This window comes from Apostichopus japonicus, chromosome 9 (assembly GCF_037975245.1).
Source record: "Apostichopus japonicus isolate 1M-3 chromosome 9, ASM3797524v1, whole genome shotgun sequence".
Classification (NCBI taxonomy): Eukaryota; Metazoa; Echinodermata; class Holothuroidea; order Aspidochirotida; family Stichopodidae; genus Apostichopus; species Apostichopus japonicus.
The window spans coordinates 11,450,001-11,465,698 of record NC_092569.1 but is presented as its reverse complement, the minus strand read 5'-3'; the positions used below and the strand labels follow the sequence as shown (position 1 = coordinate 11,465,698).

Genomic DNA, 15,698 nt, shown 5'->3' with positions numbered 1-15,698 from the left:
TATTAAGAAGAAGAGCCGACAAAAGCTACAACTCATAAACAAGCGTAGCGAATTTGTATCCAAATGTCGTCATGGCAATCGTTCAAAGAAACCACCTGACCACCCACAAAGGAAATAGTCGTCATTGCAAGATTCAGTTGACTGATAATCGCCGCAGTGAAAAGAAGTCAATGTGCTTGAAACTCTGACTAGCCACCAATAGCGTGTTTATCCATCCATCCATCCATCCATCCATCCATCCATCCATCCATCCATCCATCCATCCATCCATCCATCCATCCATCCATCCATCCATCCATCCATCCATCCATCCTTCCATCCATCCATCCATCCATCCATCCATCCATCCATCCATCCATCCATCCATCCATCCATCCATCCATCCATCCATCCATCCATCCATCCATCCATCCATCCATCCATCCATCCATCCATCCATCCATCCATCCATCCATCCATCCATCCATCCATCCATCCATCCTTCCATCCATCCATCCATCCATCCATCCATCCATCCATCCATCCATCCATCCATCCATCCATCCATCAATCCATCCATCTATTAATCCATCAATCCATCAATCCATCAATCCATCAATCCATCAATCCATCCATCCACCCAACCACCCACCCAACCACCCACCCAACCATCCATCCATCCATACACTCAATGACAAGGAAAAGGTTATATGAGTATTTGTAAACAATATTAAAGTTGATGATTTCCACAAATTATTTAAAAAAAATAATAACTACTTCGAAACCATTTCAATTGAAACACGTACAATTAAATTACAGTGTAAACTCGCATGATTAATAATAATATATGATATCACAATGAAAGAGCAAACACAAATGCTACATTAGGACCACAACAAACACACATTCCATATCAATTCAACAATAGATTTAACAAATTCCATGCAGGAGCCTATCTTACAATTGGCTTATGTTGATATGATGTCTTCCCAAATGTCGAATATGGGACAAACTGTCGGAAAACTGTTGATTTGAACAGTGATACTGCAATACCTAGTAACGAGATTTTGGAATCTAAAAAGATTCTTGATGTTTCCTTAGTTTGGAGGGAACATTTTCATTTACGAAGTGTAAATTGTTTTTTAATTTAAATAAAATAAAATTCTCAATTAATTTAATATCAATGTGAAATATGTTGTTGTTGTAAGGTAAATAATGGACTAAAACAATGATACAAGATTACGTTACTCTACTGTATTAAATCTGAACATGACAACATCTGAGGCAATATGAATCTACTGAAATTGCAATAAATTTTACCTTCATATGACGAAATATTAACAAGTATGAATGATATTATTTCAGGCTCGATGTGGGGTTTCCGGCTCGTAAATATCTCTTAGAATACACTATAAGTCTTATTCATTTAATCTATGGTGAAGCGTCTGCTTACTCTGTCTAAGGATACAGAAAATTAAAGATATTTGCTACATTTAATCACGTACAGGTCGAATCTTCATCTCGCTGTATTTGATGTTATGGTCAGGTCCTGGTAGTTTGTTCCAACAGATAGAGGATTTCTTCCCACAACAATGCGTAGTGGAAGGAATGACACTAGCGAAGTAGTTGCCATTGAGATTGGATGTACAGCACTTGTAGTGCCACCATGCGCCTTGTAAGAGTACCGCACAGTGACGAGTATCCATATCATTATCTTGATCGTAAGTACTAAAGAAACTGTTGAACTGATATTTCAAAGCATTTTCCTTGTCTGTGAAGACAAAAGAGAAAAGATACATAATACACTCGCGTTTAAGCCGCATAACCCTTTTCCACCCTAGTGCGTATAATATAAAATATCACATATCATTAAGAAACCTTTAATCACAATCTCTTTCATATTAGAAATATTGATTTAAAATATATCACACGATTAGAGTGTAATACTGAGGGGCACTCATTGTTAAATTTTGAACGGTAAAGTCATATTACTCCACACTATTAATAAAGTTCAAAATCTTTCCCCTCTTTATATTGCTGGTACGGTAGAGTGATATCTATGACAGATCATGAAAAAAAAAAGGCCCCATGCATTTATAGCATGATTACGAAAAAACTATACGTTCAATATTTTGCTAATACTTAATCATTCGTCAAAAACGTATACATATACGTATAACCCATATATTTCGTGTTTTTTCTACAAAACGTTTTGATATCCAAATGGAGAATATAAACTTAGAACAAGTAAATGGCACAACTATAGAGGGACAATAAATAAGTTCCAAATATATGTAGAATAAGCCGTGACAATGGCTTTGTTATAATTATGTTATGATTAATTGAAAAAAATAGCATATTTTATGATTGTGCTTAATAATTTGTTCAGATAAAAAAGTATTTATGAAGTTATTTACATTAATGGAGATAGAAATTGGTAACCTAGATGGCAAAAGATGGAAACATCCCCATTATTCATTTAACTCACAGAGGGTATTTCGTACTTCAGCTGTTCCGCCTTTACCCGTTTTATCTATTAAACTCACCTGTACTGGTTCCAGCTGTCCCGCTGTAAGTTCCCACCGCGGACAGACGGTACTTGTCATTTTCATCGTTGATACGGAACAAGTCATATTCAGCGAAGTATGGAGTCCCTTCCCTGTCGACCAGATCAATCCGGATTTGATAGTTATCTTGATTGGTGATGTAATACAGCTTGTCATTACCCATCCAAAATTCATGAACGATCTGACCGAAGCCTTCTTTGTAGCTGGTCCAGTTACGGTAAAAATCAACAGAACCATTAACCCGACGTTGGAACACCTGAAATCAAAATAAATTAAGGACTTCCTAAGATTTACAAAGTTATACAAAACTCAGAAGTCATGGGAATATTTATGAAGACTTACGTGACAGAACCAAAGGATGAACATAAATAAGTCAGTTACCGAGTACTTGAAGAACATAATCGAATATAAGACAATCCATAATAAACAGAAAAAGAAGATTGACATTTTACGAGCTTATGCTATTTGACTTCTAGTGGCAATCACATAAAGAAAACAAAATTACAAGAGAGTACCGATATTGTCACTATTCTGTTCCACTCAGGGGGTAGGAGCCGGAGGAAGGGGGGGGGGGCACTGGGGCATTTTTATTTGTTATTATTCACGTGCACCATAATAGTGTTGATGTGTAAATGTGTAAAATAATTGTGTCATGCATGCAAACATATAAGTCAACATTTTAAGTTCAGCTTATAATGTTTTATGTTAGTTGTTTTATAATATTCATTATCATACGGTTTTATATGTTTTCTAATTACATGTGTTTTGAGTAATGCAATACTAGTATACTTCTTCTTGAATTCAATCTTCTCTGGTTTGTGATATTTCTACTCCCATGAAATCAATATAGCACACTCGACATGTACCTTCTTGTTATTCAACGTTATTGTCTGCAATTCATTTAAATACGTTTTTAACACCTTCCCCCATTGCCATATACAATCTATGTTAAACAAAATCAATAAGTTAAGAAGTAATCAATGTATCAATGTAACTTATATACGTGAAGTGCGTTTTCCCCCTGATAACATATGTATTGGTCCATAATGTCATCGTATACCGGACTATAGGAAATATCAACTCATTTCTCAATTTTTTTTTTTATGAATGTTGATTATGTGACACGGCAAAAGAGATTGTGTGTTCGACGAGTCGGTTGAACATTCAACGCAGCTTATTTTTGATCGATGAGATCGCGTTTTTTTCTTCTCCCTGTCGTGGACAACATATTTCTTAAGTAATGTAACATTTCACTTCGGTGTAAGGTAGCGTGTACTCTTTGAGGGAAAAGTAGAATTCTAAAATAAACCTTGAAACGTTTGTCGTTTTTAACAGTGTCATCATTAAAGAGTACGGTAAGCCAGATCAGTTAGTTGGTTTAATTAATGGTGAAGATACCACTGTTGTTACAACCAGCATTGTATTTGTATTTGTAATAAGTAATGGTTTAAGGTTAAAAATTTGAACGTAGCAATCACAGACAAACAAATAGAATTCAACGGAGGACAATCCGGATTTGTCACAATCTTTCAGTCTGTATCTGTGTAATGCTAATTAAAATAAACTAATGACGCAAGTAATTACTTAATATTAAACATCAGTAAATAGTTTATGTCATCTGTGATTCATTATTTGTGAATTATATACCAAAGGCCTACAGAAATCTAGATTCTATTATGACTTACCGTCCATCCACCTCCGTCAGCCATGTTGCAATACACTGGAAATGGTGATCCAGGCCAGCCAGTTGGCTTAATGGTGTAGATACCACTTGCGTTAATACCAGCAGTATATACATCTTGGCAGTCAGTCAGCACACATACGTTTCCATCACCATGGTAACCAGTCTTGCAGTAACATTGACGAACATTGTTTTGTTCCTCACACAGTGCATTGGGGCTGCAACTGTATACGTCATCCCACGTGACATTGCCATTGATACAGTGAGCCCTTCTTGTACAATCAGGGTTGACATAAAATCCACCGGCCTGTGCAATAGCAACGTGGTTGTAAACAGTGATAGTAAATTACAACAATCAGTGGCGGAGATTTCTTGTCAGAAGTGGGGGGGGGGGGGGTTGCAGGCCATTGATGAAATAAATAGTCATAACTGCTGGCTCACTATCTAAGTGGAGCGCCACCATAAGTTGGCGCAAAGTGCACAAGAATTTTTTGGCAAGTATTGCCTCCCAGATTGCAGTAAATGGCACTGCCCAGGCCTTGAAAAGCTGCATTTAACCAGGGGCGTATGCAGGATTTTCTAACCCGAGGGGGCGCGAATTACTATCTAAGCGGAGCGCCACCATTAGTTGACGCGAAGCGTTCAAGCAAATTTCTGGTTTTGGTACCCCACAGATCACCGGAAATGGCACTTCTCGGGCTTGAAACTGACCAACCATATATACACTTTTGCCTGAGAATCAAGTATTTCCAAATACTTTTTTCTCATCTATAACCTTTTTGAAGATTGTTACCAGTCGCACATCATGTTTGACTTCATCACGTATCCTGTGGATCATTGCTTTTGTAGGTGATTCTTCATCGCGGCCCACAATACCCGCCAGCCCCACTGTTCAGAATTTGAAAATTCACAATTCTTGTGAATAAATTCACTTCAAAACATACCCATAATGTTGCACAATATATCATCTATGGACAACCGATATAGAAAAACCTCCTTCAAACCCTAACAGACGGGTCAAAATTGCACGAGTATGATGAAGAATGATGAAGAATGTTGGTCGGGGAATTTTCGAAAATTCAGACGGCTACTAAAAAATTTCGCTGAAGGAAATAAATATATACCAGATATTTGCGAAACCGAATACTACACACATCGACAGTTTTGAGCATGGGCGCTGATCAGTCTTGGATAAGGGTGGGGACGCGTGTCTGTTCTCTGACACTATCTAAGCGGAGCGCGACCATGGGTTCGCGCGTAGCGTACGAATTTTTTTTGGCAAATATACCTCCCAGGTCGCCAGAATAACACTTTCCAGACCTAATGATGCTCCTAAACCTCCTTAAGTTTTAGATCTCATGGCTTAGAAATTTAGTTTGGAGAAATACATGGGCGTCTGCAGAAAGAAAATCAGGGGACAAATAATCCAAGTAGACTTTTGCATATACGATGGGTCTAGGGTCCTCTCCCAGAAAACAAATATAGACTGCCGCAAATGCGATTTCAGTCCTATATTTAACAACTGTGGATAAAATACAATAAAATGAGAACTGCTGCATGTCATTTGCACAATGCTGGATCAAACTGCGCCAAAGTTCAATACACTGATGTGTTACTATAATGAAAAGCAAATTTTTTCGTTTTTCATGTTGTATTCTCAACTTGTAAATAAACGGTCACCATGGATTATATAGCCTATCGGCCGTATCCAACAACTTTTTCTGAATCGCATGCGCTCTACCAGTGCAACATATAGGATACAGTACAATTCATTTCAGTGCAGTTTTCTCGCGTGGGTGCAAAATATTCTGGAGTACCGTATGTTGTTTTATTAGCTGTCATTGATACTCTCAGTCAGTTACAGCACATTAGTTCTACACTAACCATATCACAGGTTTACATACAGGAACAAAGTCTCAAACCTAATTTACATTTGAGTTCAGGTGAGTTTTCACATGATTCAAGTGAAGTTTCCAAACAATCTACAGTCATCACATACTCCAAACTTTGCCAAAATAGTCCTAACTCCTAAGGTAGTCCCCTACAACACAACCATTGTAATTATCAATTCATGCCTAAAAACAATAAGAGTACATTTTTACCAAACGGTGCTGTGTAAAACGTAAGGCACGTGCGGCGAAATCGACCTCGCATTCATAGTGCCAAAGCGCGCTAGCCTAGCGACAGATTTCGACACTCATATTGCTCACGTACATGTACTTAGAAACACCTCGTTGAAGTTGGCAAGTGTATACAGTTCCAAAGCTATTCAACAGCAACAAATCGTTATTTTGTGTATGTCTGTTGTGGGGTGAAGTTAGCGCTATGAGCTACAAGTTCCAATGCGCAAGGTGGGGGAAAGGGTCTAGAAAAAATGTGTGGGTCAATTCTAACTTAGTTTTCGGTCGTTAATTGTTCATGTAGCCTACGAGGTAAAAGGTTGAAATGACTTTAACAATTTCAAATTTAATGATTTGATTTATTATGCCATTTGGAGCACATAACATAGGCTATAACAGAACACTACTGGCAAAAATTTGGGGGGTTGATTGTGTGGGCCAACCTCCCCTCTTCAAAAAGTGGGGGGGTTAAACCCCCCCCAACCCCCCTGTTTCTCCGCCACTGACAACAATAATAGGAATAACTATAACGATAATAATGATAATGATAACTGTAGTGACGAAGATGACGACGACGACGATGACGATTAAAATGACGATCACGATGACCACGATTTTGATGATAATTATTTTGCTGTCGGCATAAAGAATTGATGGCAGTATATCAAAATTAACGTAGATTCAAGGGGGGAAACTGGCAGAATACCGTCATTTGTACTTGAATTTAAACATCTGAAAGGCATTTATTTTATATTAAGTGACTTATCGATATCTGGCTGCAGAAGTAAAGAATTGGGAAACTCACAGAAATGCTTGCATTCACACTTGTCATTTGACATGTGCAATTCTCAGGTGCCGCACAGAACATTTCATTGTCATCATTGTAGCATCGCAGCTGACCACGTAGGCAGACAGTCGGGGTTGATAAACGAGTTGTGTCGATTGACTGAGAGGAGCTTTCCACTGGCGGTGAGGTGGTGCTCTGCGCTGTTGTTTCAACCGAGACCACCGTAGTGTCAGGCAAGGAGGAGAGTGTGCTAATCGGCGGGGAGGTGGTGCTCTGCGTGGTTGTTTCAACCGAGGACACCGTAGTGTCAGGCAAAGAGGAGAGTGTGTTAATCGGTGGTGAGGTAATGCTCTGCGTGGTTGTTTCAACCGAGGACACCGCAGTGTCCGGCAAAGAGGAGAGTGTGCTAATCGGCGGTAAGGTGGTGCTCTGCGTGGTTGTTTCAACCGAGGACACCGTAGTGTCCGGCAAAGAGGAGAGTGTGCTAATCGGCGGTGAGGTTTTGCTCTGCGTGGTTGTTTCAAATGGGGACACCGTAGTGTCAGGCAAGGAGTTGGTGCTCTGCTTGGTAGTATCATCTTAAATAGAGAACACAATTAAAAGGTGAATTTGTTATAGGTAAATAAAGAGGTTCCTTCTTTCTCTGTGTTTGCAACATGCGAAAATCTTGAGAAAACAGATGTAAATTCTGTTGGTATTTCACACCTTTCAATTAATCAGTTCCTCTTAAGTTTGTCTCTATTAATGAAAAACATAGGATGTCTGGAGTATGAAACGAACATGGAACAGTAGAAATATCCATAAATTCCTGTTCCGCTCGATTACAAGTAAAGTAAAAACTAAAATACCTGACAGATATTTAACAATTATTATTTACAAAAATATCTTCTTAGCTGACTTCGCTTTTGGTGATTCCACATATTCAAACTGTTTAGCTTCGTCTTTATAGGACAAGCAGTGTTTTTCTATTCTTGTCAGCCTCTTAGCAAAGTCACGTGACTCTGTAGAGAAACAGTAAAAGCTGACAGACAGTGAGGGTGTGAAGAAGGTGGTGCTCTTTCTGATGGTGTAAAGATGTATCACCTAAAGGCATCAGTAGTTTTCTCCTTGATGGACAGAGGATGGTTACAGCGCTAGCTCCATCCTCATCGCACTAAATATTCATATATGATAGGGGGTTAAGCAGGAGAAACAGTCAAATACAACGAAGAAATGTGCAAATAACCATCTAATTATTGCAGATGACAAAGTCAAATTCTTGCTAGATTAAAGGGGTATGAGTAACCTTAAATCAGTGTTTAAATGGAAAGGCGAAATAACGGGATCATGTCGTTTTTGCCATTTCTGCGATACAGTCAGTACGCGCGATATTGAAGTATAACCTAACTTTAGCTCTTACGTTGTTAGGCTAGGTTAGGCCAGATCCTTTCCCTGATGTAGTAAATACGCTGTACTAGCTATGAGATAGTATAGGCTAGTATTTGTATAGTAAGTACTTTCGGACTAGTGCTAAGTCTAGACCTAAGTAAGTATATTCCTACTGTGCGTCATACTCAAAGCAAGACCTTCCCTAATTAACGACCGCCTCTAGTGACTACTTCTACCAAATGCGAGTAATTGTGGTGTACGGTAGCTTCTGAGGGCACACCTAATCAAAGCCACACATTTATGGTGGTATTATGCATAGACCTTTGTGCTCTTGGGTCAGTACACTTTAGTCTTAGACCCTGTAGGCCTAGCCTGCCTTCGCTTTTAAAAGACTATAAGCCCGGGCTATACTACTAGTGGTCTACATGTTCGGGAAATGGCTATTAGTGATTGCCGACAGTGAAAGAAGAGATTAACTTCTGAGTGTAAAACTTACACATGCTAGGCTATAACCAGTTAAGCTATATTAGTAAACTTAGGTTATATGCATTGGAATTTAATTTAAAAAATGATAATTTTGTACTATTCATTTATAAAAACCAAGAAACTTGTGTATGTTTAACCTCAATCTAGACTATACTTCAATGTAAATTAGAGGGGGGGGGGGGTTACTTGTTTGTCAAACTTAAAAAATGTTTGGCTGAAATTAATTAGGCTAAGCCTATCCATGCAATGATATAGGTAAAGCATAGGCCTAGTCACAAATACGTTTTATCCACGTGAGACATAAAACAATGAAACACCACATATCTAGGTCACAGCTTTGCACTCCTAATGTTATAAGCCTCACACTATAAAACAGAAATGAGTTTTATTACATCTCATGTTGTTCTCATTCTACAATTATACTCCCCAGAAGTAGGTTTTGAAGCACTATCAGTGAGGCAGATTATATTTCCATATTAGGCACAGCAGATCAGGAATTTGGTGTAAATCTCAATAAACTGAACTGCCATAGCAGGGACTCCTTATATCATTGATTTTCTGAACATTAAAAAGGGACACATTTACAGTAAGGCATATTATGTTTCCGTATATATCACAGCAGATCATGAAATTGGTGTAAATCTCAATAAACCGAACTGCCCATAATAGGATTCCTTATAGTATTTATTTCTGAACATTCAAAAAGGAACACATATACAGTTTTCATGGGAGAGAATGTTTGTATGGATACAAACTGATAAGTATTTAAACATGGTACAACACTCAAATAAAGACCGTAAATGTAATTGATTTTGTTTTACTTTGAAACTATTTCTAACAAAGGTGACCGGCTTCTGTTAGGTGCAGAAATAAATAACTCTTTCTGCTGTTATGTGTTATTTTGTTTGGCAGAAATGAAAGATTTGTCCCAAGAGGAGCTAACAGCCATGACAAAGTACAAGAAACACACAACCTTGAGCCTTCCATTACCGTACTTGCAAAGTACATGAAAAATATGTAGGCTGCAGTTTACTTAGCCCTTTGGTGGTATATTGTAGTTGAGCAATTACAACTCATACCATCAAGTCAAAAGTCCAACACAAAAATGAGTTGCAAGGTGATTGATACCATGTATAAGTTATGCATGTAGAGGTCAATTGAGGTCACTGCGATGATTGCAATATACCATTATCTCATACTTCCATACACTTCCTCCTATTAAAGTGTTAAAAGATATCGATTTATCTTTGCACAAGATTGATATCTTACTCTCTGCAAATTGTGATAGCATAACTTGAAGCCACTGCGAAGTCATCAAATTTATATTAGATGAATTTCTTGTGATAGAGAAATTCAGTTAAATTAAAGTGCATCTATCTTAGAAATGTTAAAACAGAGAGGCCAAAATCAGGACTGTACAAAACATAACTGTACACAATTGTAAGCATATCCTACATTCTGTATTGCAGATGGCAAGTCTCTGACTTCTAGTTTTATTTATCCATGGTATAAACAAAGAGTGGGACCATGGCCTTCAGTAAAGTGTCAGTCCTTTTTAAAATTGTTGCCATAGAGCAGTGAGCTACCTTGGCTATCTTGGAAAAAAAGGGGTGGGGGGGGGGAGGTTGGGAGAAGATGTAAACTTTCAGTGAGTGTTATTTTACTGTATCAAATTTAAACAATTTCACAAATCTTTTGTTGCAGATGAACTTGGCATTTTCACTTGTCACTCTGTTGTTTTGGGGAATTTCAACATCGAAGGGTGCAAGGGTGCATCCTTGCAATAATTCATATACATGTAAAACAAGTAATTTTCATTTGTTAGATTTATGTTTAATCTACATGGAATTGTGCTAGCTGATAGCCCACTGATTATTGGTAAAGTGGAACCAGTTTAGATCTGTAAGGAAATTAAGGAAATTGAACAATTTATTTACTGAGGTATCAGCCAGACGCAACAGGACTTTGCAAAGCACGGCAACAAATTTGTCTAAAGCGAAGAGAAAATTGCTTGATAGAGAGCTTTCAGTGCTCCTACCTTCATCTACCATAAAATGACAACAGAAACAATGTTGAACCAGTATCACAACCTTTGGTTTGACTATAGGCTAAGTGCTGTAAATAACACTATTGACTCATTTTGCTCCAAGCGACGTGTAATGCACATTTACACATTTGACCTTCGCCTATTATGCAATTGGTATGTCAAGTTCACGAACACAGGCTGTTTGTACTTAAACCTCCATTTTCTTGTTTGTCGAAAAAGATCAGAGGAAATGACCGTGAAGAATCTTTAATCATTAATTGGCTGCCAACACAGTCTGCTACTGCACTTGCTATAAAAGATAGGCTAATGCAATTTATTCCTTTTCTACAACTGAAACTGATAACAAATAATGTTTTCAAAAAGTTTGGCATAAACTAGTAGACTGTAGAAAGCGATTAATCTTCTTTTTTCATTCTAGTTCGTTAACACACCATTTATTACTTTAATTGCTTCATTCCTTTCCTAGATTGGTACAAACTGGAAGAGGTGAAAAATGAGAAATTGAGAGAGGCTACCAAGTAACACAGCTTTGCAGTAGTAGAAGGATGTCTTTGGCTTGGATGATGCACATCAAGAATGTGATTGTAGCTGATTTTATGAGAAACAATTTGATGTTTTGCATTTCAATTCATCTTTCTGTCCACAATTGATAATACATGTTGGTACAACTTCAATTAAACTTGCATAGAGATGGCTTGTGATGAAGAGACATGTGGAAGTGCTCAGGAATTTTATGTCGTAGGTCACTTAGGGGTCAGTTTAGTTAATTGTTTTGAAACGCTTCTTCCTGAGTCCACGGACGGACATGTGGATGAATGCAAAACGTGATCATAATTATGGTCATTCAGAATTTCAGGAAATTCATGTTCAAGGACACTTTGGTCTATTCTTTAACTACTTAACTGTTAGCTCAAAATCTTTTTAAATTAATCTTTCTTGTTATGATAATACGCTTTAACTTACCACTTTCTATTGGAGTTAAAATGATTTGCACAAGTATGTGAGGTCCAAGGATGAGCTTATGACTAAAACATTAATGGTATTGTATTGTCTATTAATTATTGTCTTGCAGATGTTCGGTTTGCCTGTGCAAAGTGGTAAAATATAATTGTAATTCAATTAAAAATATGAATTAATTACCAATAAGTAAATAATTAGATAAAAAAAAAATGGTATTAGGTCCTCCTAATCAACATCAATGTGAACATAGATCTTCTAAGACCTTCCTATCTAGTTTAATGGTAGTCAGTATAGGCCCCAAATTATAGCACGCTATAATTGCAAGAAGTTTTCAAAAAGTACCTTCCTGGAGGTCTTTACTCTCCAATTAGTCTCAGACATTTTTAAGGAACACACAAGATGACTGAATGGGAAAATTTCCTCAAAGGTTGTAATTAAAACAGTTTAAGAATTCTGACCAAAGGTGACCACATTTGAATATCTAGCATATTTGCGGCTAATACAGCATACCTTTAAAGAAAAGAAGTTACTGACACAGGGCTGAATTTTGTCGTAACAAAGGTTATTGGGAGAGAGGCTTTGATCAAGTTTTTCAAGAGAGGATTTCTTGTTCTACACTGAAAACTGTACAAGTGATTGTCAAGTTGTATCCTTGTGCAAAAGTGCTGATCAAGGTCTTGGTATCCCTGTTACATTTCACAGTTGATGTCGAGCAATCAGAGCTTCAGCATGTGATGATGATTATACTGTAAATATGTCCTCAAAATGTTGTTTTTAGTATTGCATTTCTTATATTTATTCATTGTATAAGTATGTGAGGAATGAATTTAACTAAATTGCAAAATTTCACTTAGTACTCAAAATTCAAAAGTAATGGAGATGCAAATAAAGTTAGCTATCAGTAGCATTGATGATGTTATTTTAAAATTTATGTTTTGCTTTTTCTCAATTTGAATGCATTGTAACTTAAAGAATAAGGTGGCATACCCAATAGTATTAACAAGGAAAGGGGTGATTTAACCAGGAACGAGGTGGAAAATCAGTTTAATATTAACCAGGATAATGGTGACATCAACCAGGAAATGTTGTTTAATTTAACCAGAAAGGGGTGGAACATTCTGTGATATTAACCAGGATAGTATTAGCACCAACCAGGAAAAGTGTGGTAAATTTGACCAGGAAAGAGGTGAAATATTTCATGTCATTAACTAGGATAGTATTAGCACCAACCAGGAAATGTTGGTTAATTTGACCAGGAAAGAGTTGGAACATTTTATGATATTAACCAGGAGAGTATTAGCACCAACCAGGAAATGTTGGTTAATTTAACCAGGAAAGAGGTGATATATTTCATGACATTAACCAGGATAGTATTAGCATCAACCAGGAAATGTTGGTTAATTTGACCAGGAATGAGGTCGATCATGTTATGATATTAACCAGGATAGTATTAGCACCTAGGAAATGTTGGTTAATTTAACCAGGAAAGAGGTGAAATATTTCATGATATTAACCAGGATAGTATTAGCATCAACCAGGAAATTCATTTTTGTGGGACCGTTCCACTAAATAAACGGGAAGGCGGGGCTTGGGATGGGGGCAACTTATGAGCGTAAGAGTCCCGTCCGCCCAAAATTGACCAAAATATACGTTCATTCTGAGTGATATTAGAAGGCGCTTAACCACGTGGCAAAATATAAAATTGCTGGCATATTATAAAATATCCACATAAAGATGGTCACATTATGCTTATAGAATTCTAGTTAAACGTTTCAATGACTCTGTAAATAACGATATCCCATTATGTTTACCTGAAATGAACAGCGATTGTCCTACATAGGATGTTAATTTGGTAACTCGTCAATTAAAAAAGGATAACAGAGTTACTACTTGTGGATCGGACAACATCCTTTAGTGCGTATGTACATGTTTCTCTTCTGAATGAGTCCCAATATACACATCAAATTTCCATGAAAGCTTGCAAAATAGTGAAATCCCTAGCCTGTGGAAAACGGCATTAACATTCGCTGTTCCAAATTTCAAGTGTAGAATCTCAAACATGTAAATGATGTTAGACCAACTGATTTAGCGAGTATTGTATTTAACATTATGCAAAATCTTCTTCTGCCACAGTTGATGGTTAGGTTTTATTCAGTATGGGGATAAACGTCACTGAATTTACTTACACAAAAGATGTACCATGTGATTTTACGTATCTATGAAGTTGTGTCCCAATTGAATAACAAGCTAAACACTATGTCAAAGGTGCTTTACCTGGATTTCTCTTCAATACGATCAAGTTAATAAAAGATTAATCTGGAATTATTACTGATCCATGGCTATTAAATTGGTTATAGCTCATTTCATAACGACAGGTTTAACGACAAGTTAAATTAGAGAAGGACTATAAAAGTTGGGTCCATTGTCTGCTCTACTGTTTGCTTTATACACGGACGAAATTAAATCTAACGATCATCTCTGCGTCACAAAATATGCTTATGACACTGCATTATCATGCAACATATACACGATTTCATTTGTCGATCATCATTTCAATTATCAGCAATATGTTAATGATATAGTTTCAACAAACCATCGAAAGGACTTATTGCTCATTTCCAAAAACTTGGAAGGAATTGTGTTTTACTAACATTAACATAAAACATGAAGGCCGCTTGTCGTCTAGATCACAAAGTGTTAAAGTAAAGGCATCAGAGGTTGAGAAAACATCGAAAACCGACTACTTATGGGTACGCATTAGCGAAAACCTGACATTAAATTGTCATATATGGAATATATTGAGCACAGTGCATTATTTGGTCTCTAGTTTTAGCATAAATCGTGTCATGTTTTAACAGAGGTATTTATGCTGTACCTGTTTGGTACAACTTCACGTCATCGAGAGATAAAGAATCGAATGATAAAGTATCTTAAGAAACGTTTTTCGAGCTTTGGGTGCCTATTTTGCAGGTGCTAACAGTAAACAAAACTACCTTTTTTGCATACAATCTCCACTTAGATAAATGATCATGTAAAAACAAAAACAATGAATGTAAGCAAGCATAAAGAACGTCTTCGACTAACAGTCAAACCAATTTCAAGAGATGGATTTCGACATAAGCCACACAGAAGGAAACGAATGAAACAATAACACTAGATCACCGTTTTTAGAAATCTTTCACAAAGGTGAACGTTATTCAGGCTATTCAGGTTATTATTATTTAAATTATATATATATATATATATGCATATATATATATATATATATATATATATATATATATATATATATATATATATATATATATATATATATATATATATATATATAGTATTGGTATGTAGGTAACGTTTATTATCCTTGGTTCTTCGATGTATGTAGCCTATATCTCATATATATTTGCAACCGATGATTCAAGCTGTTGGTTCTATGAATGTTCCCCAAAGTAAAAATAAGAGAAAACAGATGATCGCATCCATTTCAGCAAAATTCCATAAGCTTTGATAAAGTTTTCTTGTTTACTTGTTAGTACTTTAACCTTAACTATAGCGGTAAAATGAACGGAAAATGTATATTATGTTGTAATCACCTATAGAAAAATGAAAGAAAATATATAATATAGAAATATAAAAAAAATATATAAAAAAATATATAAATATAGAAAATGAAAGTCTTACCATTTCTTGAACCTTTGTAACAACT

General features: G+C 36.6%; 1 protein-coding gene across 1 annotated transcript in view; it reads right to left on the bottom strand.

Annotated features, from left to right (window-relative positions):
• Positions 1-653: 653 nt before the first annotated feature.
• LOC139974546 (uncharacterized) overlaps positions 654-15,698 on the bottom strand; it is a 15,937-nt gene continuing 892 nt past the window's right edge. The window contains exons 2-6 of the mRNA XM_071981759.1: positions 15,674-15,698; positions 7,153-7,712; positions 4,232-4,534; positions 2,526-2,802; positions 654-1,750 (exon numbers count right to left, since the gene is read on the bottom strand). The exon at positions 15,674-15,698 is cut by the window's right edge and continues 41 nt beyond it. Coding sequence (XP_071837860.1) covers positions 1,473-1,750; positions 2,526-2,802; positions 4,232-4,534; positions 7,153-7,712; positions 15,674-15,698 — 1,443 coding nt within the window. The 3' untranslated portion in view covers positions 654-1,472. The remainder of the gene's footprint in view (positions 1,751-2,525; positions 2,803-4,231; positions 4,535-7,152; positions 7,713-15,673) is intronic.